Source organism: Schistocerca nitens, chromosome 1 (genome assembly GCF_023898315.1).
Source record: "Schistocerca nitens isolate TAMUIC-IGC-003100 chromosome 1, iqSchNite1.1, whole genome shotgun sequence".
Taxonomy (NCBI): domain Eukaryota; kingdom Metazoa; phylum Arthropoda; class Insecta; order Orthoptera; family Acrididae; genus Schistocerca; species Schistocerca nitens.
Genome location: NC_064614.1, coordinates 691,223,060 through 691,246,157, shown reverse-complemented (window position 1 = coordinate 691,246,157; position 23,098 = coordinate 691,223,060). Strand labels below are relative to the sequence as shown.

Below are 23,098 nucleotides of genomic sequence, written 5' to 3'. Positions count from 1 at the left end.
TGGAAAGCCTGCATATTTATATGATCCACCTACTGTGAACAAATCTAATTTTATTATAAAAAATTAATGTTTCATATAAAAATGACTGATCCTGAAATTTTTGGCACTTTCAAGACACTTGTGGATTTCGTGGTAATTGTCAATCTCAGTTGTGACATGTCATATTACATACAATGTTAAGAGACCCTGGTGGTGGAATACACGTTTTTAAATTTGTGGTGATTACTATAAAATCTAATTTGTCTACAGATAATGAGACATTACTCTCAGTATTATAGTGTTAATACATAGATATAATGTGCATTATAAAATGAATTTTAATAAATAATTGTCAATTGCTAATAATGTTGAATTGGTAGATACATAGGACACACATTTTGATTGTGATGTGAATGAAGATTGCAATGGATATGGTTTGAAACAGAATAATTCATTCTTTAAAGATGACAGCATATTTTATTCCATGAATACACATACACAATATGGCAAGTAACAACACTGAAACTTTTGTACATTCTTGTTGAGATTCACAGTCCCCCGTATATCAGACAAAGTGCTAACTGCCTTAAAAACTGTAAAAATCTCATCTGCATCACTGTTCACATAAACAGCCTTTTTATGTATGTGCACTATATTTTCTAAACTTCCATTGTCCCGTGATACCACAAAGAATGATTTCCACTTGAACAAAATCAGAGCAACACATCTGCTCAGCAAGAAACTATACGAATTTAAAATTACAATAATGACGATAAAACAAAATGGGAATCTTGTTACATATAAAAGACTTTATATTTTGTGCTTTTTTCATGTAATTCAACAACCAGTGCGTAGTAAAACTTCATATTGTGCCAAAACGGAAGACGTTCAGTTATTCACTTTTAAAATTAACAATGAGACTTCATATATATGATGACAGATAATATTATGAAGACAGCATTTCTGTGTGCAGCAAAATCTGTATGAACACAGACTGTATGAAACCATCTGGCAAACAGATTATTATAATTATTATTATTATTACTATTATCATCCTTATTAGTATTACTGCAATCAAATTGATTATGAAAGTGCCTTCTCCTTATGATATTGAGCAGATTAAAATACTGTTCATATCTTTGGTTGTTCAGTGCAATTCTGTAATCTGCAGTTGCCAGAAAACTTCAATAAAAATTCCACTTACTCAATACAAGAAAGTAAATTTCCAAATTGAACATTATTCCCAACTTTCAGAAACACATCTATAAGATTGTTTATCTTCCAGCAACACACAATACAAAATGCCCAGAATTTCTGGACCAGCAATATGATAATATGAAGTGATATCACTAGGAAGGCTACACTTCTAACTTCCAAACTAAAATTGTGTATTATACATCTAAAAAGAAGATCCTCACTTGCAAAAGCTCTTGAGGACTACTGGACAAATAATCACAAAGCAGAATACACATTACAGTATTTGTCTCCCTAAATCTAACCTATATAGATTTTAACACATACATCTGAGGTTTTCCACATTTCATACATACACATTTTCAACAATCACACAAACTTATTTACTTACTGACATTCATACAATGAGATTAAGAGAGCTTCAGTGGAAATCTGACTTTAATTTGTAGACGTATAAACACTGATTTTTAAAAAGTATTCAAACCGATATGTCCGTTTCTGATCTACAGTCCCTATAAAACCGTCAAAGGGACTTTCGAAAAGCAAATGCCCATAAATAGCAGTTTATGTGACTTTTGACATTATGAAATGGTACTGCAAATATAGGAATACGCAAATACTATTTTAGTTGTCTGACACTTTTATAGATTTGAAATAAATATTTACAAGTCTCATATCTCGACAATAATATCAATCTTCGTAGCATCATTACACTTATGACAGACAACTATAGTATTTTCAATGTTTCATTGCGTGAACAATATGTTGTGATGCAACTTCTTCTGAAGCCCTGTATGAGTCATACATGAGTGGATACCGAAAAATATATAAAATATGACATAACTATCAGATTTCACTTTCAGTGCTTGAGAACATTTACACTGTCAGTACTTACTGGTTCATTCATCGTTAGAAGTTTGAGTGTATCACATTTAACTTAACTCTACTAGTTGAGTATAGTTAAAATATCAGTTTCTGCTGACACTATTACAAACAGTGAAGCTCCAACTGGTTGTACTGCAATCAATTTAATTAATTTTGAATGAAAAAATGCTAGCTTAGTGAAAGAAAACTGCAAAATTAAAGCTATGTGTCACACTTGACTAAATAAATTTAATAATCTGAATAGGCTAGTTAAGTAACATGTTCCCACATGTGTAAAATATGATTTTCAACAGTAAAATTTAAACGAGTCAATTCATGAAATTGTAACAGTTTAATTCAGAAAATTATACCACAGCATGATATGAAACAGAAATTTTAAGGCTAATTTTTGTGGCTAACTGAACTGAAGGTAACAATCTGTCAAAAAATATTTGGGTAATTTATGTGCCTTGACTGAAGTCTGTCTTAACAATGATAAAAATAACATAATTTGGAAAGTTACTACTTATTCAGAGAACCAATAACTAAAAACTTGTCAGCAAGTATTAAAATTATTTTTAATGCACTAGATAAGGTCTGAAAAGTCCCATAAAGTAAAAATACACGATTCACAGAAATTTAAATGCGTAAACTTTATAAATATAAAGTTACATATTTGAATAAACTTTCTGTTGACCAGAAATTAAACTCTTTTAAATCATGTTACTTTAAAAGTAAAATTACCTTCCTTAAAAAATACAACCACTACAGCTTCAGTTCACTGTTTCAAGGGGGACATGGGGATATGTTCTATACTACAAAACTACATTTGGTGTTTCATTCTGCTACAAGAGAGCACTGCTCACCCTTGTATTTGGAAATAATACATTAATGTAACTGTTGCTTTGTGTTAAAAACCATCATTAAGAATGATGTCATTTGCAAATTTGTAAATAATTTAAATAAAGCACCCCTTGTGTTACTACAGAAAAACTGGCAGTATTATAACTTTGTAGCAAGATCTTGTGAAATGCATTTCAACAACTCAATCCAGAAAGTTCTTAAATTTAATTTGTGACAAAAAAGTTGAAAGGTTAACATGTCCCAATTACATCCAAGCTCTGCATTTGCAAAGTTAATGTGACTACCATCTGCCTCTGATTACAAAACCAGTCCTGGAAGACCGGTAGGTATATAATATAAATTCACATAAACATAGACTGTTTATCATTAAATGAGCTATTAACAGTCACTTAAAATGGACAATACATTTCAAAAAAATAATAAAATAAAACAATACTTATTTACAAAACTCTTGAAAATAGCAATGAACATTCCCACAGCATTACAAAACTTTCTGTAATGTTTCATAGCCAATCACTATTATAACGCACATTAACGGAAAAACCGTAAAAATACCACACAGCATCATTTATTGCATGAACAATCCCCAATGATTTTTCATTTTCCCATTCTGGACATGCTACAAAAAATCTCTTTCTAATAAAGCACTTTCCTCCAGAAACAATCCAACAATTGAAAAACCGGAAGCAATTTTTAACACCACCTAAAAATGTAAGAAATAAGGTGATAACTGTTAAGTCTGCATGGAGAAACTGTTGTCATTTGAAGATTCGGTTAGGTATTAACCCTGAGTAGAACATTCCCTTCGCTATGTTTGTGTTTTGCTGTCAATACTGCCAATTTCACATTAGTGTAGTAACTTTAGGGCTTATTTGGTTTCCTTCATGCACAGTTTGTGATATGAAATATCTGGAACATGTAAATGTTTCAAAATCCAGAAATATTTATGCTCTATCTCATTCATATGAACAGTAACAGAAAATAAAATATGAAGGAAAACACTTGAGTAGCAGCCATATGCTCATAACGCTGTATGACTATAACTAAAGCTAGCTGCCAAGCTACATTACAATCTTCTTCAAACAAGTAGAGCAATAAGTTTTTAATGTCATGAATCAACTTCTTCATCCATATATTTCTTCATAATTTCCACACAAATGTGAATGCTGGTGGTAGTGATGACGCGTGAACATTGAGGCAAGTGAATTGTTGTCATGTATGTTAAGATAATGAATATGAGATGCGGCTCTTCCTAGCCAAAAAGTCTTCAGTAAGGTGCAAATCTGTTGTAGCCACTTCTATAGACAGCAGCCTGAAACAAAGTACGTACTATATTGAAAAAGTTCATCAAGTGTTAAAACTGACAAGCACAAACAACTGACAATCTTATAACAATTTGTAGAAGAGCTGAATTTGAAATGGTTCACACACAGTTTAAATCAATAAATATAAGGCAGCAAATACACTTTCTATCTGCAGATGACACATACATCATTTTATAGATCATGAACTCATTTGAAGCGTGTCATAAAAATAAATAAATAAACAAAGGAAGAATTTACCCCATAACCCGCTACAGGACCTATGCTGTGCCCAAGGTAAGGATCTGCATATTCACGACCGTATCTGTAACATCATTCAATTATAAGAATTAGCTATATTAAATAACATGCAGAACGAACATTCAAAATTTCTATAAACCATCTCATAGTGCATTAAAAACAGTTGCTAATAAATGGCTGTATTACGCTAACATAAGAAACAAACAGATTTTGGAAGGATACAGCTGCAGGAACATGGGGGGAAAATCCCTGAAAGGAAGACAATGAAGGGAAAGGAACACTGGAATCTCTTTCACAATAAAACATAAAAAACATGCATCAAAATTCCACCAACATCACACACGGTCAGGTTTCTGGATGGAAATTGGGCATTGCAGGTGTGATGTGAAGCTTCAATACATGAGTCAAAGCATGGCTGTCGCATATCTGTAATCATTTACATCACCAGTTTGCAATTACAAATGAACCTTCTGGTACGCAGCATTTGGCAGCCATCTCACTCACCCCGCAACAGCGGCGTAACCGGCAACCGGTTGCGCAGCAGCTGCTGCAGCTCCATACGCTCGTGCTGCCACTGCTGTGTAGCTGGCAGCAGCAGCATAGCTCGCCTGTTGGGCAGTCGACAGGGGGGTTTTAAGCAGTGGGGCAGCCGCGGCGGCGGCAGCCTGTAACATTGTGATCGTACCACTTGCAATTTGCTGAATACATATGTTGCATTCTCTCCTCTATCTGAAGATCAAAGGCTACACCGTACTCCTCTGCACATACTGTAGAAAAATGAGCCTTGTGGCTGCTGAAAAACTTGACATAAAGAACTTTAAGATTTTTGTCAGTTTATGAGACATTCACACAACAATATTTCTAAAAACAGTAATGTTGTAAGAGAAACCTAGTATATTACAGAAGGCAAAAATCAAGGTAAAATAAGGAAAGCAGATTAGGGCTTAGCATCCCGTTGGCAGCACAGTTATTAGAGACAGAGCACAAGCTCAGATTGTGGAAGGGTGAGACAAAAAATCTGCCATGCCCTTTTGAACGGAACCACAGCATTTGCCTGGAATGATTTGGGGAAATCACAGAAAATCTACATCTGGATGACCGATTACGGATTTGAACTATCATCCTTCCCATTGCGGCAACTCATTCAGTAATAATCATGGGCATGATTAATCTGACCATAACAGTAACTTCAATTAACTATCTATCTAATACATAAGATGTTACAAAACATAATGAGTTCCCAATAATAAATAAAATCACACCTTCAATCTAAAAATCTAAAACTTGGAGAGAAAATACTTTTACACTTACGTCAGACATAACATTAAGTATTTCATCAATAGATGTCGATTCCAGTTTCCTACAATGGTAACTTTTGGCAAAAAGCCTTTTCCTATGATCTTAATATAAACCTCCCTTATAAGGAAGCAACGTGAACTATGCCATGAAAAAATGGAGCTCAGCACATTAACAATAATTTACAATGGAAATAAATACGAAATATAATTACATTCTAACAAATTCTGCCTTTACTATGTATACAAATATTGCTCTGCTTTTTGGAGAGCAGTTTAGTATGCAAAAGTTCTGATTAATATTTGGCATTAAAAACCTCCCAATGTCAAACATGATTGAACAATAATTCTAAGAGACATCGTGCAAATATCAAAGGGGTTCCAAAAGCATCACGTATATTCCATTGAACAAGGAGGCAGAACATCTCCAAAGCACAGTTTTCCTGGAAAGAGAATATATTAATTGTGTAATTTCTTGTGACTCATTATTCTGCTTTTAACAGTTAAATACTAGCTTCCATCCTCGAGGGGAAAGGGGGAGGGGGGGGGGTGCTGTATGAGGGACAGGGATTCTTATCTTTCACATTCCTTTTCCAGCTTGTTTCCCATCTGGCCTGGATGCATGCAACAATTTGTTGGGGAGAGTGTCATAGAGCCATCCTACCCTCACCTGAGGCAAGCTGGTCCACAACTGTTGTTAACTGGTCCACAATGTGCTGAATACTGGCACTGAGTGATGTCCTAACTGGTCCCACACATGTTCTATCAGGGACAGATCTTGGGATGTTGCTTGCTATAGGAGTATCTCAATATTATGCAGGCATTTCATAGAAACAATGCCAGGTGTGGACGAGCATTTTCCTGATCAGTAATGGCACCATGATACTGTTGCAACCACGGTTTGAAGTGACACCTGATGATTCCCCATAACAGGGAATAACACCATGTGCCTCTCCAAAACAATGGTAGAAAGGGACCTCTCGCCATGTCACCAACATGCTCACCAGCAACATTCATTCAAGGTGGTTCATAAATGTGTATCATCACTGAACACAATACAGCACCATTCACCAGTATCCATGCTTCCTGGTCTCAGCATCTCCCCTAACACAACTGTGTGTGTTGTGACATTTATATCAGCCTACGCAAGTTTGTTCTCAGATGGCAGGTGCGTATGTGATCCTCCCTTGTTGTGGTCAGACATGGTCGAACAGAACCTTGACAAAGAGTAAGGCTGCTCCAGTTTCTTAAGACAGTGTTCCTCATCCAACACTACCTTTCGTCCACACATAGATTAGATTTCGTTCCATAGATCCGTGCTGAGGACATCCTCGTGGATGTGGAACATGTCTGTTTTGTTTACTGGCAAATTATTGAAGATGAGTGTTCCTGAGTAGTGGACCCCTTTTTGAACTAAAGTAAGTGCTTTTAAGTCCTTGTGCAGATCATTTTTGTTCCTGGTATTGTATGTATGAACTGAGCTGTTTGTTGGAAAAAGAGATATATTATTTAGGAAAAATTTCATTAATGAGTAAATATACTGAGAGGCAGTATTTAGTATACCCAGTTCTTTGAAGAGGTTTCTACAGGACGTCCGTGAATTTACTCCACAAATAATACGTATTACACGCTTTTGGACTCTGAAAACTTTTGTTTGACTTGAAGAGTTACCCCAAAATATTATACCATATGACATTATGGAATGAAAGTAGGCAAAGTATGCAACCTTTTTCATTTTTATGTCGCCTATGTCTGCTAACACTCGAATTGCAAATACAGATTTGTTAAGGCGTTTCTGCAGTTCTGTGGTGTGCTCTTCCCAACTGAATTTATTATCAAGTTGTAATCCCAGGAATTTAAGACTGTCAACCTCTTCTATCTGCTCTTCTTCGTATTTTATGCATACGCTGGGTGGAAACTTCTTACAGGTTCTGAATTGCATATAGTGAGTCTTTTCGAAGTTTAATGTCAGTGAGTTGGCTTTAAACCATTTATTAATATCCATGAAAATATCATTAGCAGATCTTTCTAGAACTACACTTGACATACTATTTATTGCAATACTTGTGTCATCTGCAAACAAAACGAACTCTGCTTCTGGTAGTGTAACTGATGAGAGATCATTAATGTACACAAGAAAAAGCAATGGCCCTAAGATGGATCCTTGTGGGACACCACATGTAATTTCTTCCCATTCTGATGATGACTGATGACTTAATTCACTAGTCCCTTGCACTGACACCCTTTGTTTCCTGTTAGTGAGGTATGACTTGAACCATTTTGCAGCACTGCCCGTGACACCATAGAATTCTAATTTACTTAAAAGGATGTTGTGGTTCACACAATCAAATGCCTTTGACAAATCACATAAAATACCTGCTGCTTGTAATTTGTTATTTAATGAATTAAGTACATTTTCACTGTAGGTGTAAATAGCCTTCTCGATATCAGAACCCTTCAGAAATCCAAACTGTGTTCTTGATAATATGTTATTTGTGGTCAGATGGTTGAGCAGCTGCCTGTACATTACTTTTTCTAAAATTTTTGAGAATGCTGGCAAAAGTGAAATCGGTCTGTAGTTTGATGGTATCTCTTTATCCCCTTTCTTGAATAGAGGCTTAACATCTGCATATTTTAGCCAGTCAGGAAATGTCCCAGTTATAATTGACTGGTTACACAAGTAACTCAGAATTGTACTAAACTCACAGGAACATGCCTTAATTAACTTTGTTGATATTTCATCGTACCCACTAGAATGCTTTGTTTTTAAAGATTTTATTATGGACGTTATTTCTTTTGGTGAACGACATCCTGCCACCCCAAGAGAGAGGTCAGGTTGGCACCTTTCAGCGAAAGTATATTACTGGATGAGTCACCATAAAAGTTAGAGATCCTTCCAATTCTTCAGACATTTGCAAAGAACTCCATGGTGGAAATGTACCTACATTTTACATTGTCAGATAAAACTTTCAGTATCTTCCTTCTACCCCACAGGCTTTATTATTAATCATTTACGGCTTTCTGTTCCATCTTTTTTTACAAGCTACTCGGTTTCTCTTCTATGTGCATTTCTCTCTCTCTCTCTCTCTCTCTCTCTCTCTCTCTCTCTCTCAGCCTTGAGCCTGAACTGATGCTACCTTGACCTTGTTTCTGTACTTATGTAACCATTTGTGCACAGTGCAACATAGCTCTAAGGTTACTATATTTCTGTGAGATTATACAGACAATGCACTAACTGTACTTTATAATTTATCCTAATTATTTGAGACAATTATTTTGTATGCAATTATGAATCTCCAAATAACTTTCCAGCACTGACAAAATAGCTTGGCTGCATTTTTTCATGCTAATATCTTCACGACTTATGTACAGCAATATTCATAAGGCTCCAACAATCTTTATGATCTCAATTCTAGGCCACTATCCAATATTAATTCTTGCAGAACATCAACGTAATCTCCCATTCCATTTCAAATGGCTCCCTGTGTCTTCTGCATCCACACGACCTTCTGCACCCAACGTGTGTGTGCAACCGCACGCCTGATACTGGTAAGTGGAGTCATACTACCTAGTTCTCTACAAATTTGATTTGATTTTGTGATCACTCACTCAAAGTAACATCACATACCCTCTCAACCTGTAAAGTTTCGTTTTGTTTCATTCTCCCATGTGGATGCTTCATTTATCCCGGAGTGCATTAAACCTAAAACGTAGAAATGGTAAGGATGCAGCAAGATTTTTTAGGTATCAGCGAAACATGATGGCCAGAAGAGGTGGGGGAAAGGGGAGGGGTTAGAGGAGGTAGAGGAAGGGCTTGGGGTGGGGGGAGGTAGGGTTATAGGGTTTTTCATATTGTTGATAATTAATTGAAGCCCTCAGCTGCCGACAGGTGGGTGTTGATATGCCTCAATCGGGACAGCTGAAAATGTGTGCCCCGACTAGGACTCTGATTCGAACCCAGGATCTCCTGCTTACATGGCAGACACTCTATCCATCTCAGCCACCGAGGACACATGAATAGCGTGACTGCAGGGACATTTGTAATGTTCCTAATAGATATTTGCCCATCCACTCACTACTCGCACCAACTGAGGTGTCGATTCCCGTAAGAGAACCTGCATGGTCATCAATGGTATATGGTCTTTCGGGAACAGTTATTATCTTCATATATTTTTCATACTGTATCAGCCATACATGGAAGTGAAACATGGACGATAAACAGTTTAGACAAGAAGAGAATAGAAGCTTTTGAAATGTGGCGCTACAGAAGAATGCTGAAGATTAGATGGGTAAATCATCTAACTAATGAGGAGGTACTGAATAGAATTGGGGAGAAGAGGAATTTGTGGCACAACTTGACTAGAAGAAGCGATCAGTTGGTAGGACATGTTCTGAGGCATCAAGGGATCACCAATTTAGTATTGGAGGGCAGTGTGGAGAGTAAAAATCATAGAGGGAGACCAAGAGATGAATACAGGAAATATCCCAAACTCACATCCAACCCCCATCTGCATCTTCTTCTTCTTCTTCTTCTTCTTCTTCACCTGCATCTATACTCTACAGACACTGTGAAGTGCATGGCAGAGGATATATCTCAACACATCAGTTATTAGGGTTTCTTCCCATACCATTCCTGTATAGAGTGCAAGCAAAATGATTGTTTAAATGCTTCTGTGCATACTGTAATTAATCTAACCTTATCTAATCTTGTTATCATCACTATGAGAGTGACATATATGGGGTAGTAATATATTCCTACAGACATCAATTAAAGCTGGTTCTTGGAACTTTGTAAGCAAGCTTCCTCAGGTTAGTTTTCATCTGTCTTAGAGGGTCTGCCAGTTTACTTTCTTAAGCGTCACTGTGGCACTCTTCCATGGGTCAAAGAAAACTGTGACCTTTCATGCTGCCCTGCTCTGTATACGTTCAATATCCCTTGTTAGTTCCATTTGGTATGTGACCCAGTCACTCAGCAATATACCAGAATGGGTCTCGCGAGTGATTTGTAAGCAATCTCCTTTGTATACTGGTCGCATTTCCCCAGTGTTCTAACAGTAAACTAAAGTCTACCATCTGCTTTACCCATGACTGAGCCTGTGTGTTCATTCCATTTCAAATCCCTACAAAGTGTTACGAACAGGTGGTTCTACGAGTTGGCAGATTCCAAGTGTAATTCATTGCTATTACAGTCATAGGATACTCTATGTGTTTTCATTTTGTAAGTGTGTAATTTTACATTTCTGAGCATTTAAAGCAAATTTCCACCAACTTGAAATCTTATCAAGATCTGACTGAATATTTATGCAGCTTCTTTCAGACAATACATCATTATAGGTAACTCCATCCTCTCTGACAAGTCTGAGGTTACTATTAACATTGTCTGCAAGGTCATTAGTATACAACACGAACAGCAAGGATCCCAACACACTTCTCTCGTGCACACCCAAAGTTACTTCTCCATCTGATGTGGGACTCTCCATCCAAGATAACAAGCTGCAGCCTCCCTACCAATAAGTGTTCAAATCAGTCACAAATTTTGCTTTACACCCCATACGAGTGTACTTTTTACAATAAGCATTAAAGTGGTACTGAGTGAAATGCTTTTAAGAAATCAAGAAATACTATCTCACTGCCTTGATCCAAAACACTCTGTATTTCATGTGAGAGACATTAGAGTTGGGTTTCACATGATCAATGCTTTTGGAATCCATGCTGGCTGGCAAGGAGAAAATCATTCTGTTCGAGATACCTCATTATGTCCGACTCCGGCCATGTTTTAAGAATCAACAAATTGATGTTAAGGATACTGGAAGGTACTTTTGTGGATCATTTCTACTACCATTCTTGTATGTGGGTGTGACCTGTGCTTTCTTCCAACTAATTGGCACCATTTTTTGTTTGAGGGATACACGATAAATTATAGTTATAAGTAGGGCTAAGGCAGCCATAAATTTTGTATAGAATCTGAGAGGGATTTCCAACAGGCCTTGGAGCTTTGTTCAATTTTAATGATTCCCGCTGTTTCTCAACACCACTGACTGATGAGGGAACAGGGAGCAACTAAGTGCAGACTGTGGCACACGTCGGAACAAACTATACCTGACGTCTGGGCTCCTAAGTCATACTCTGATCGTTCCAGCGGCTGATGGAGAAGGTTGAGAAAACCAGCCTTTTGCACAGACTTCCAAGAAAGGTTAGAATGTACAGCATTGTCCCAAGAACTGATCATAGCCCCATGGCTCTGAGTCAAATGGAAGGACTGAACCACACACTTTGAGGGTTCTGTGACAAGGTAGGATGCGACTTCCTGGACTTGGGCCATAGGGTTGAGAACTGTAGGGTTCCCCTAAATGGTTCTGGTGTACACTACACATCAGAAGTTGCTACCCTGGTAGTTGACTGTGTTTCGGGGGCACACAAGTGTTTTTTCAGATTAGGCGACTTTCCATCCAGTCCAATAATGACAGCCGTAGGAGACTCATAAGTGTAAGTTCCAAAAGCATGTCCACTATAGGTGAGAGTATTAAAATCCTAGTAGTTAAATGCTGTAGCATTCACAACAAAGTGAGAGAGTCTGAAGCACTCTTGAAAAATAGTGAAGCTCGCATAATACTACATACAGAAAACTGTTTGAAATATGAAATTTATAGCAGCAACATTTTTGGGAAAAATTTAAGTGTGCGGAGAAAGGACAGGCAAATGGGAAATTGTGGTGGTGTAATTGTCACAATAGACGAACTCAAATCTTCAGAGATAGAAAACAAAGCTGCATGTGAGACTGTTTGGGCAAGACTGGACACAAAATGGTAACTGGATCCTTCTGTCACCCACCAGACTCTTCTCCTGGTTTAACTGAAGACTTTAGAGAAAACCCTAGTTCACTTATATGTAAGTTCCCCAATCGTACTGTAATCATCAGTGGAGACTTTAATCATACAACAATCAACTGGCAAAATTAGTTTGTTAACGTTATGTGAAACATTATTAAAGGCCTTTTCTGAAAACTACCTAGAACAGGTAGTTCAGAACCCCACTCAGGATGGCAAGAAATAGACCTGGCCTCTTTGAGAATGTCAACATGGAAACTGGCACCAATGACCGGGATGTGTGTGTGGCAAACAATGATCACCCAAGTACAAAGGATGACTACAGCAGATAGAAAAGTCGGTGACCTTGCTGGCCAAAGTAGGGGTTGGCAAGCACATGGACAGGCAATAGAAAATTGCCATGTGTGGGCGGACATTATCTTGCTGAAATGTAAGCCCAGGATGATTTGCCATGAAATGCAACAAAACAAGACTGTAGAACTTCGACATACCTATGCACTGTCAGGATGCTGCGGACGACAACCAAGGTGGTTCCACTATGAAAAGAAATTGCACGCCAGACACCCACTCCTGGTTGCTGAGCTGTATGGTGGACGACAGTCAGGTTTGTATCACACCACTGTCGGGGAGCATCTTCAGACATGTCTTCAGTCTGGAATCTCATTGACTGAAGTAGAACTGTCTTCATTGATGAGTCCTGCTTCGAACGGAGCCCCATGACCGGGAAAAATGTGTGTGGATATATCCCGGACACAGGTGGGATACCCATCTGATCGTCATCTACCCTACAACCTGACAACTAGAAGTGACCTCCTAGGGTGCCATTTCTTTTCATGGCAGAACCCCTTTGGTCGTCATCTGGAGGATCCTTACAATGCAGCAGTACGTCGACAATACTCTATGCCCTGTTTTGTTCCCCTTCACGGTAAGCCATCCTGGGCTTTCATTTCAGCAAGGTATTGTCAACTCATATACAGCAAGAGTTTCTATTGCCTGTCTTTGTGCTTGCCAAATCCTACCTTAGCTAGCAAGGTTGCCAGATCTCTTCCCAGTTGACAATGTTTGTGTTTGGAGCATTATGGGTGAGGACCTTCAACCAGCTTGGGATTTTGACAATCTAATGCTCCAACTGGACTGCATAATAGGTGTAACACGAAAGTGTAGTACTGGAGAGAGAGAGAGAGAGAGAGTGAGTTTCCAAAGTTAGCACCCAGTCACTTTTGAGTCGGACAGAAACTGAAATTGAGGGTAGCAAAGTAAAAGCTGAAATGGTTAATTCCGTTTCCACACGTTACTTTACGAAGAAAGTAATGTACAGAATGACTAAATCTGCCACTGACACATCACTCGCAGTTAAGTGGATGAGTAATGACAGATTCCATACTTCCTGCAAAGCAACAGGACCTGTGGTAAAAATTACTGGTTTCCTAAAACTTTTGTGGTTAATTATAGACAATAACATATTTTATAACAGTGTTAATTCAATATAAGTGTAATAATACAGGGAGATTAAAAGGAAGAATAGATTTCAATTGTTTATTACAGACAAACTATGAAAGATAGAAACACAATGCGCATGTCACTGGATACATGAAGGTTCAAAGTTTTATGTTTACACAGAAACTATACCATACACTCAACATGAGCACTACGAGATGCTCGATTAGTAAGGAAACAGTAGTCCATTTCATTCCACACATGGATCAATAGGTCTAATTTATTGAGTCAACAGCCTCAACAATTTAATTTCTCAGCTCTTGAAGAGTAGCTGCCATAGGTGTGACAAATACTCTGTCTTATGTACCCCCGCAAAATAAAATCACAACGTGTGAGATCTTGTGACCGGGGAGGCCAAAAGCAATGAACAAGGTCTTGTTGTCCAAATCTTCCTGTCCAACATGTGGGAAGGTGCTGTTGGTTGATTTGGGGCAGGGTACCAAACAGCGAGGTCCTGTTGGTTTGCGGAAGGAAGTCAGCCATGTCGTTTTAAAGGACCATCCCAGCATTTGCCTAAACAATTTAGGGATATCGTGGAAAACCTGTATCAGGGTGGCCAGCTGCAGGTTTGAACCATCATCCTCCCAAATGCAAGTCCAGTGTGCTAACCACTGCACCACCCCACTCGGTGTAGTGCTGTTAGGCAACACTGTACCTCAAGGTGAAAATGAGGCAGGGTGCCATCATGTATTAAAATGAAATCATTGGAATCTTTGTGAAGTTGAGGGCGCAACCAGTTTTGCAGCATGTCCAGGTATGACATTCCTGTCCTGTTTCCTCCACATAAACGAAAGATTCACACACTTTCTGAACAGATATGGCACAAAACACTTTCAATTTCATCGAGTCTCTTTCATGTTCAACAACGCCGCCAGGAGTTTGTGACCGCCAAATTCTTACATTACGGCTATTCACTTTATCTGCTAGTTGAGTTGTGCGGAAAAAGTGCCCTCTGCCATATCCCGGAGAACTGAAATCCAAATTGTGTACCTTCCATTATAGTTGCTGGGATACAATTGCTGCAGTAACTGTAACTTTTAAGGCTTCATATGCATGCATTGTTTCAGAATAATCTATCATTGTCTGAAGTAGTTCATGGTCTACACATCTCGGGTACTCTTCAGGGGGCTCCATGTGAATCGATCTCTTACACTCTTGAGATTTTCATCAGATATGTGTAGCAACCAGTGCTCTTCCATTTGCTTATGCAACCAACTTCCAAGAATTTTGTATACCTGTCAAATCTGCTTGTGCAAAGGTGGCCTCCTCCTAAAACGGCGACACAACGCATGTTGCTCTTGACCAATGGATTAACATCACGCAGATTCCAACACACAACATGACTTCTCTTGTGGTATAGTAACCATGTTGCTACAAACAACAGTTCAGCTGTGTCAAAACTTTGAACCTTCCTCTATCCACTGACATGTTAAATGTATTTATATATTTTATACATAGTTTGTCTGCAATGAACAGTTGATATTTGTTCTCTGCTACAGTAACTAAAACGTAATATCAATTTAATACTGTGAATCAGTTTATGCACGCGACAATGGTAACTTCTGAAAATTGTCAGAAACTCATTTTTATTTGCGTTGATATATACAGGAATTTGGGGTTATCCATTCTTTGGCAGTAACTAAATGGTTCAAATGGCTCTGAGCACTATGGGACTTAACTTCTAAGGTCATCAGTCCCCAAGAACTTAGAACTACTTAAACCTAACTAACCTAAGGACATCACACACATCCATGCCCGAGGCAGGATTTGAACCTGCGACCGTAGCGGTCACGCGGTTCCAGACTGTAGCGCCTTTAACCGCTTGGCCACCACGGCCGGCCTTTGGCAGTAGCTGTGAATGACAAATGCTATGGTGTAAGTCATCCACAACACGCATACTGGTAATTTACAATAATTTTTGAAAAATGTAGTTCTGTCTATGTCTAAAAATTTTCAAAAATATTGGATTTCACACATAATCATACAAGGAAATTAGAGAATAGCTGTTTTGAATGAAGATAGTGCACTGTTCTCAGATGTTTTAAGAGAGCAGAAGTAAGTATAAGACTACAATTGGTGATAACAGTACGAGTTTATCATGGAACTTGCAGATGTTCAAAATTTCATAATATTTAAAAATGTAAATGACTACTGATACAATCAATGAAAGATTATGCAAAAGCAACATGAACATTAAAATATGTGAATCTAGAACTTCAAGTTCGGCACACTAATATGGCACATATGATCCCACACAACAGAAAATTCCACCATCTGTTTTTACATATAAATAAATATGTGAATTGCAAGCATTTTTTACTTAGCCGATTTTGTGACAACTTGTACATTGGCGCACCGAAGGTGAACACTACAACATCAGTTTACCTCAGTCAAAAATTGCAAAAATATGCAGCACCAACAACACACACATTTTGTCTGGAGCAGCTAGCAATGTTGCCAACTGATTAAGAGTGAAGACAATTACGGTGCAACCCCTAAAATGGAAAATATGGTGTGGCAGAAAAAGGGCACACCGCATCTAAAAACAATTAAAATGGAGTAAACAGATAAACAAGGGATCCCAAAAGTAGTTTAAAACCTTAAATCTGAGAACAATGAATACATCTATGGAGAAAATGAAGAACCCATTCAATTGTCAGTGAATAGTCTACCAATATTAGAGCCAAAGAATTTGAAAGACCATCCTTAAGTTGGAGGGACAGGACATGGGGGGATATCATGCCAGGACATGAACTAGTGTCCGTAAGGCTTCGCATCCACAGTTTGGTCGTGGCTCATTACATAAAAATGATGTGGCAGCAACATAGAGTAATGGATTCCTTCTGGGAGGAATGGAAGGAGCAGCGCCATGTGGGGGAGGAATGGAAGGATGAGCGCCATGCGGCAGTTGTCGCCTTGATAGTGTGGAGTTTATAAGGGGAGCTAGTAGTCCACTATTCAGATGTTCTATTACCAAGTGAGAAGAGACATTATTTGCACCCACAAATCCGCATCTGGGATCATCCAAGCAAATGTGCAGAAAATAATCACTCCTGTAGCCAAACGATATGTCAGTTCGTTTCCTGGGGTATACATATGAACCTGGGACCCGCAGAAAGAAAACTGAGCACGCAGTACGACTATGGTCAGAGGGAAGATCATGAATAGCAGACATCACAGGGTGACAAGATTAACAGTGATCAATGGCATAATGATAATTAATTTTATTATTATATTTATTAAGATTATTATTAATATTACTATTATTGTTATCATTTGGGTTCAAAGGGTCTAAACATATTTTTTTTATCATACCCTTGTTGCCCTCTAAGTTCACATGGAACAATGTGGAATGAGAAAACAGGAATTGGCAGCTCCGGGGTATGTGACGTTTCCATTGTGGCTGGAAATCTGCACAACAGTAGCTAAAGTCAGATGGTCAGAAAAGAGATAAAACCTTGGTAGCTGAAAACTGTACCCAGGTGCCAAAAGATACTCCAAGAAGGATAATCATAGTCAGTATTATTAAAATGTGGTGAGAGAAAGTGATTGTATGGACTAGATTGTCAGTGAGCTTGATGCCGCAGCTGCAATCTTTGATCTTTGCCCGGTACTTTGAATTCAAGTTTGTCTTTTGTGGTTGCTTCTTTAGCAACTTTATCAACAAGTTCACTTCTCGTAACACTTGCACAGCTCTCAGTGTGCAGATGAATACTGCTTGGTTCTGGAGCTATACGGGTCATCCAGTAAGTGTTGGGTCTTAGCAACCAAAGTGTTTCTGGGGTAGCACTGAGACACACCTTGTAAGCAGCTCATGGGGTCCTTTGTGGAGAGAATTTTAATGCACTGCAGAGCACTTTATACGGTAACCAACTATGCACTGCATGCGTTCGACAGAGAATACTTCTGAAGCCACCTTGCACATGCAAAACCATAACCAACTTTGTCATTGCATGTCAAATATGTGTACAAGTGAAAACTAAATGGAATAGCCATCTGAGAATGGTAGTATCAGCATTATTCTTATGGCCACATTAGAGGTTCATCCAAATGAGAGGACTGAGTACACACCATGCGGGGTGCTGAGAGGCAACTATCTGTGCAAACAAGAAGTGACACTTGGAGGTCCTTGCATAGAGCCTCCAGTTGTATCCCAGATGATGTACCCCATTTTGGGCAATTAGTAAACAGTCTAAACTGCTGGTTGTGAAACAAAATAAGACTGATAGGTAGGCATCTAACAGACTCTGGCCACCATAGCTCGCCAGTTACTGGTATCTGACCCTCCATGGTGGGACACAGCTCCCAATGGGCGGCCATCTACAGGGACCGTACAGAAGACTCCAGTTGCCGCAACTGCTGTGATGTATGAAGATTAACAAGTTCATTACTGATGGTGCTTCTGACCTGTAGACAACACATCCCTAGTACAGTCAGGATAAAATTGAAACTTTATGAAGTCACAGCACTACTATGTGGTCTGCATCCCAGGAGGTGCTGTTACGCTATCAAGCTTTTTCATGCTGTTTGTCTTGAGTTGGGTAGCATGGTTTAATATGTTGTTGTTGTTGTTGTTGTTATTTAGTTAAAGTATTTATTTATTTATTTATTATAAATAAATATTCATTATGTGTGTTTTAATTATTGGCTTTGTTATTGGTTTTAGTTTGTTTAGCTAAGTTCCTTATTTCCTTTTATCTTTGCTCCCCTGAAAACCTGGAAAATATCAATATTTTCGCTTTAGGTACGCACAGGAGAGCAAGAGATGTATCTGCAGTGGTGATCCTGCGGAAATTCCTCATCATTATCTGCTCCACCTGAAATCTTTACTTCCTATGCAAATCATTCAGCACAACTGTGTGTTATGTTGTTTGAATAGTCTGGATGATAGGTCCAACAATTTAGCAAGTTGAAGTTTATTAATTCGGAGTTAATCTCTTGATGCATTCGGCCCATGGAAAATGCATTTCGTACTATCATTCCAAACTTTACCTCCGAGCGATCTACGTCGCATAATAACTGTAACAACAACTTCAGTATGGAGATATACACACCTTCAATACTTCATGTTAGTTACCGGATTTTAATTTGCACAAAAAACTATTTGAACATTTACTATGTACCGTAATGGCATCTCACAACAATACAATCTTTCTCCTCCTCTCACACATCCAATCTCTCCATTTCCTTCACAAAGAGTCCATGAAACAAAGCTTCGGTTCGGTAAGACACAGAGATGCATTCGTAGTACAGAATGTCCCGATTCTCGCAGTCGGTACATGCCTTTCACCACAATATCAATTTGGCACTTCCAAGTTATAATTCTGCATACTTTCATACACCATGATGGATAACCTTGTTAACTAACTCTCAAATAAAACACCTAAAAATCTGAATACTTCATCGATTTCAAGTTTTCGTTGGAGTAAATTTATATCAAGAGTCAGGCCGAATTATGTACTTTCTGTATGGCTCCCTGAAGATAGTGCTCTGCACACAAAATGGTGGAGAGCTGTAATACTGACAAAGATTGTCCACACACAGTGCTGATGACACCGTGGGTCCTACTACTGTCACATCTCCAATGATTTCAATAAAGAGAGAGGCATTCTGAACCAATCCCAAGGGACCCCAGTATTTTTTACACATTGTTTGCTGTGGGTCGAACAATCTGGATCTGGAACAGTCTGGGTGCTAGGAAGTTATGAATAAAAATGAGTAAGCAGCCGCAGAAGCCAACTCGTGCAGTGTAGACACAATGTGATGGCATCTAGTGGTATCATACGCCACTTCTAGGTCAGAGAACACAGTTATCAGATGGCGACGTGTGGAAGCACTGCGCACTGCAGATTCCAGTTTGTCTGTTGTGGACTAGAATGTACAAAAGCCACTTTGAAATTGTGATATAATAATACCATTTCTCTATAGGGAGGGAAACACCTTTTTGAAAAATATGACCGAAAAACCTGTGGAAGTATTGTATGCTGTCAATGCTAAGGTTTTTAAATATTTGAAAGTGGATTTTCAACATAAGAATCACATGGCCAACCTGTTGCAAATACTTGTTTGGTACACTGACTTAGGTTTTGACACCTCTAAGGATGTTTCCTTCAGAATGAAATTTTGAGAGACTAAAATTACATTGTGAGAAGGCAATGGTCAGAGTTAAGAGTAGATATGCTCAAGTCAAAAAATAAAATACATTCCAGCCTTTTTATGAAGTCCAGGGACTGTCTCTACACACACTGTCAAAACGCTACACAACTCCCATTCACTAAATGGAACATTGTATGATTCTAAGCCTTGTGCATGGAAGGGTAAGGAGTATTGCACCACCAGGCATTTCCATGTCAAGAAATTAGGATGGTAGTGTGTTAATGCATGAGGACACTCTGGCAAAGTGTGTCATAAAACATTCAGCAATGGCTGCTTTCTTGGTGTGTGTATAATCTTATTAATAGTATGTTGCACCACTTCTTCAATATACTTCACTCAAATGGTTTCAAAAGTTGCTTTGGAGCTAAAAGCTTTCCAGGTGGCTTTCTGAAGTGACAGATGTGGTGCACATTCCATAAGTTGATGGAGAAAGAGAGAGTGGAAGGAAAGCAGTCTTCAGTCACTGAGGTTCCCACTGATAGACCATCAAATTGAAGGTGAGATGTTCAGGCTGCAGACTGTAATACTTATGGCTGGGTACGTTCTATGAGATGTACTAAAATATGTTGGAACTGCAGCGTCAAGCAGGCACCCTTCTAGTTCCAAAATTACCTGATCTATTACTTGACCCCCGATAGACGTTGTCTGCTGCCCCACAGAGGATTGTGGGTACTCAAGACCCCCGCATCAGGAAGAATGTAGGCAACTGTTCCACTAGCTCCACCAGCTCATTTTACAGTATATATATGCCTGGGGATTGACAGATATCACATACTGTTATCCAAACTGATAGGTAGACACAAGCAATCACTGCTTCTAGGCCCTTCTGGTGTGAATGTGGTTTGTACAGTAAGATTTGTGATTTTGAAGGTTGGAGATCTAGGTTTCTGAGAACCTTGTCTCCTCAAGTGCCATTCCAACTGCAGAGTAAGCAGCCATTAACTGATGGAGATTGGCCAAATGGTGGTGGTAGCCATTACAGTTCCATTGCAGAAATATCACATTGGGATCTGAGAAAGCATGAAGGGGAAACAAGAGTCAGAATTACTTTGCTCCAGAGTCACGCTCCATTTCAATGTTCGGTTCTTCATCAGTGTTCATAGGTAACTGGTAGTCACATCCAAGAGCAGGTGTAAGGAGGTCTATGTCCCTCATATCCAAAAAGATGAGTTCGATGATGAGCAAACTGTTGGATGGTGACTGCAATAACTGAGCAACAGTTTGACAACTGTTACAGATGGAGCTGAAGAGAGAAGATCCCTACATCACAAAGGAGTGTGTCTACAGACCTGTTCTTCAAGACACCAGTGGTCAGTCAAACACCAAGATGATAGACTGGGTGTAACAATTTCAAAGCTGAAGGTGCTGCTAAGCCATAAACCTGGCAACCATAGTCAAGTCGAGACGAGGGCCAGGTAAACACACATAAGGGTAAGAAGCTCTGCATCCCAAGATAAGGGCATGTAAGCAGAGCACCTTAAGCTTCAGCATACAGCTAGTCTTTAGCTGACAAATATGGGGTAATAAAGTAAGACTCTATAAAAGCAACAGCCAAAGAATGGGCATGTGCATCAACTTCCATGCGCTGTGTACCCTAGTGGAGTACCGGGTCAGGATGGACCAAGGATGCAAATTCACGAGCCACGTTTTTACAGGACAGAATTGGAAACCACTGGAAAGGGTCCAAGTGGTTGTCCTTCAGATGGTGCCTTGGAGCTGGCATTCAACCAAGGTTTGGGCACTGTAGCAAAGGCAGAAGTCATGTACATACAAGGTGGAGGTGACTAGTGGCCCAGAGGTCACTAGCCCATTCATGGTGAAGAGGGAGAGTGTGTCACACAGCATGGAGCACTACTGAACACCATTCTCTTGGACCCATGGAGAACTGAGTGATGTACCAACTCTAATGGGGGACAACCAATGGGATAGAAACTGACAAACAAAAATCCATAGAGAGCCTTGAAAGAATCAATCATGGAGGGTAAGTGTGATGGCGCCAAGCCATGTTGACTCTTTTCTATATTGCACATGATTATGCTCTTTGGCTGCTTCCCAGCAGCAACATCAAGCATGGTGTACAAGAGTGTGTGTGTGCAGTGATTTCTGAGCTTTTCACAAATGTACAAGTGCAGTGCCTGGTCGACCGTGCGGACAGGGGCAAAGACGGTGGCTGTACATAAGGCAAAGGAGTCATCGGATGAGGGGCACAACCTAAGGAACAGTCTCTGTTCGATGAAAAAGGACTGAAATTTGTGAACACATTTCAGAACATTTCCTGCAGCTGTCTGCTTGTGCCAAGGAACCAACTTTAACATACAGTACAATCTCTTTAGTGCTATTTGGCAGACATTCATTCCCTATTGGTTTACAGTGTTTCTTGCTTTGTGTTTGTTACTGGCTCAGACAGATTTGAAAAAAGTGTTGAATATTCACCGTTTTGTGTTAAACTGCTTCGGCCCGTTATTTTTTCTTGTCACTGTGGGTCGGAATAATATGTTACCTGTCTTAGGTTTAAATTGACTGTCTTTTCATTTGAGTAACAGAGCTGATGGGGAGAATAGATCCGAGTGGTACAACTGTTCTGGACTTGTTCAGGGAGAGCATCTGATTTTAAGATTTCTTATTGTGTGAGTATTGTACTTGTCCTAGTCAGTGCTGTACCTTTTGCTTGATTCCATTCAACTAGGCTTCCACCATCAGCCCTGTTTTTTGCAACCGTGCTGTGTTACACTTGTTCCGGTTTTCCAGAGCATCTTGTTGGTTCTTTATTCATGAGTTAACAGCTATTAGTATTAGACACAACCACTGTTGCTTTAACTTATTTTTAGTTATGAGATTAAAATTATTTATTATTATTATT

The 23,098-nt window shown here is 39.0% G+C and overlaps 1 protein-coding gene across 10 annotated transcripts in view; it reads right to left on the bottom strand.

The window, feature by feature from the left end:
- Nucleotides 1-439: 439 nt before the first annotated feature.
- LOC126259353 (RNA binding protein fox-1 homolog 3-like) overlaps nt 440-23,098 on the bottom strand; it is a 456,111-nt gene continuing 433,452 nt past the window's right edge. For all 10 annotated transcript variants that reach the window (XM_049956084.1, XM_049956093.1, XM_049956134.1 and 7 more), the window contains 3 exons: nt 4,968-5,128; nt 4,464-4,527; nt 440-4,213 (listed from right to left, as the gene is read on the bottom strand). In XM_049956084.1, coding sequence (XP_049812041.1) covers nt 4,169-4,213; nt 4,464-4,527; nt 4,968-5,128 — 270 coding nt within the window. In that variant the 3' untranslated portion in view covers nt 440-4,168. The remainder of the gene's footprint in view (nt 4,214-4,463; nt 4,528-4,967; nt 5,129-23,098) is intronic.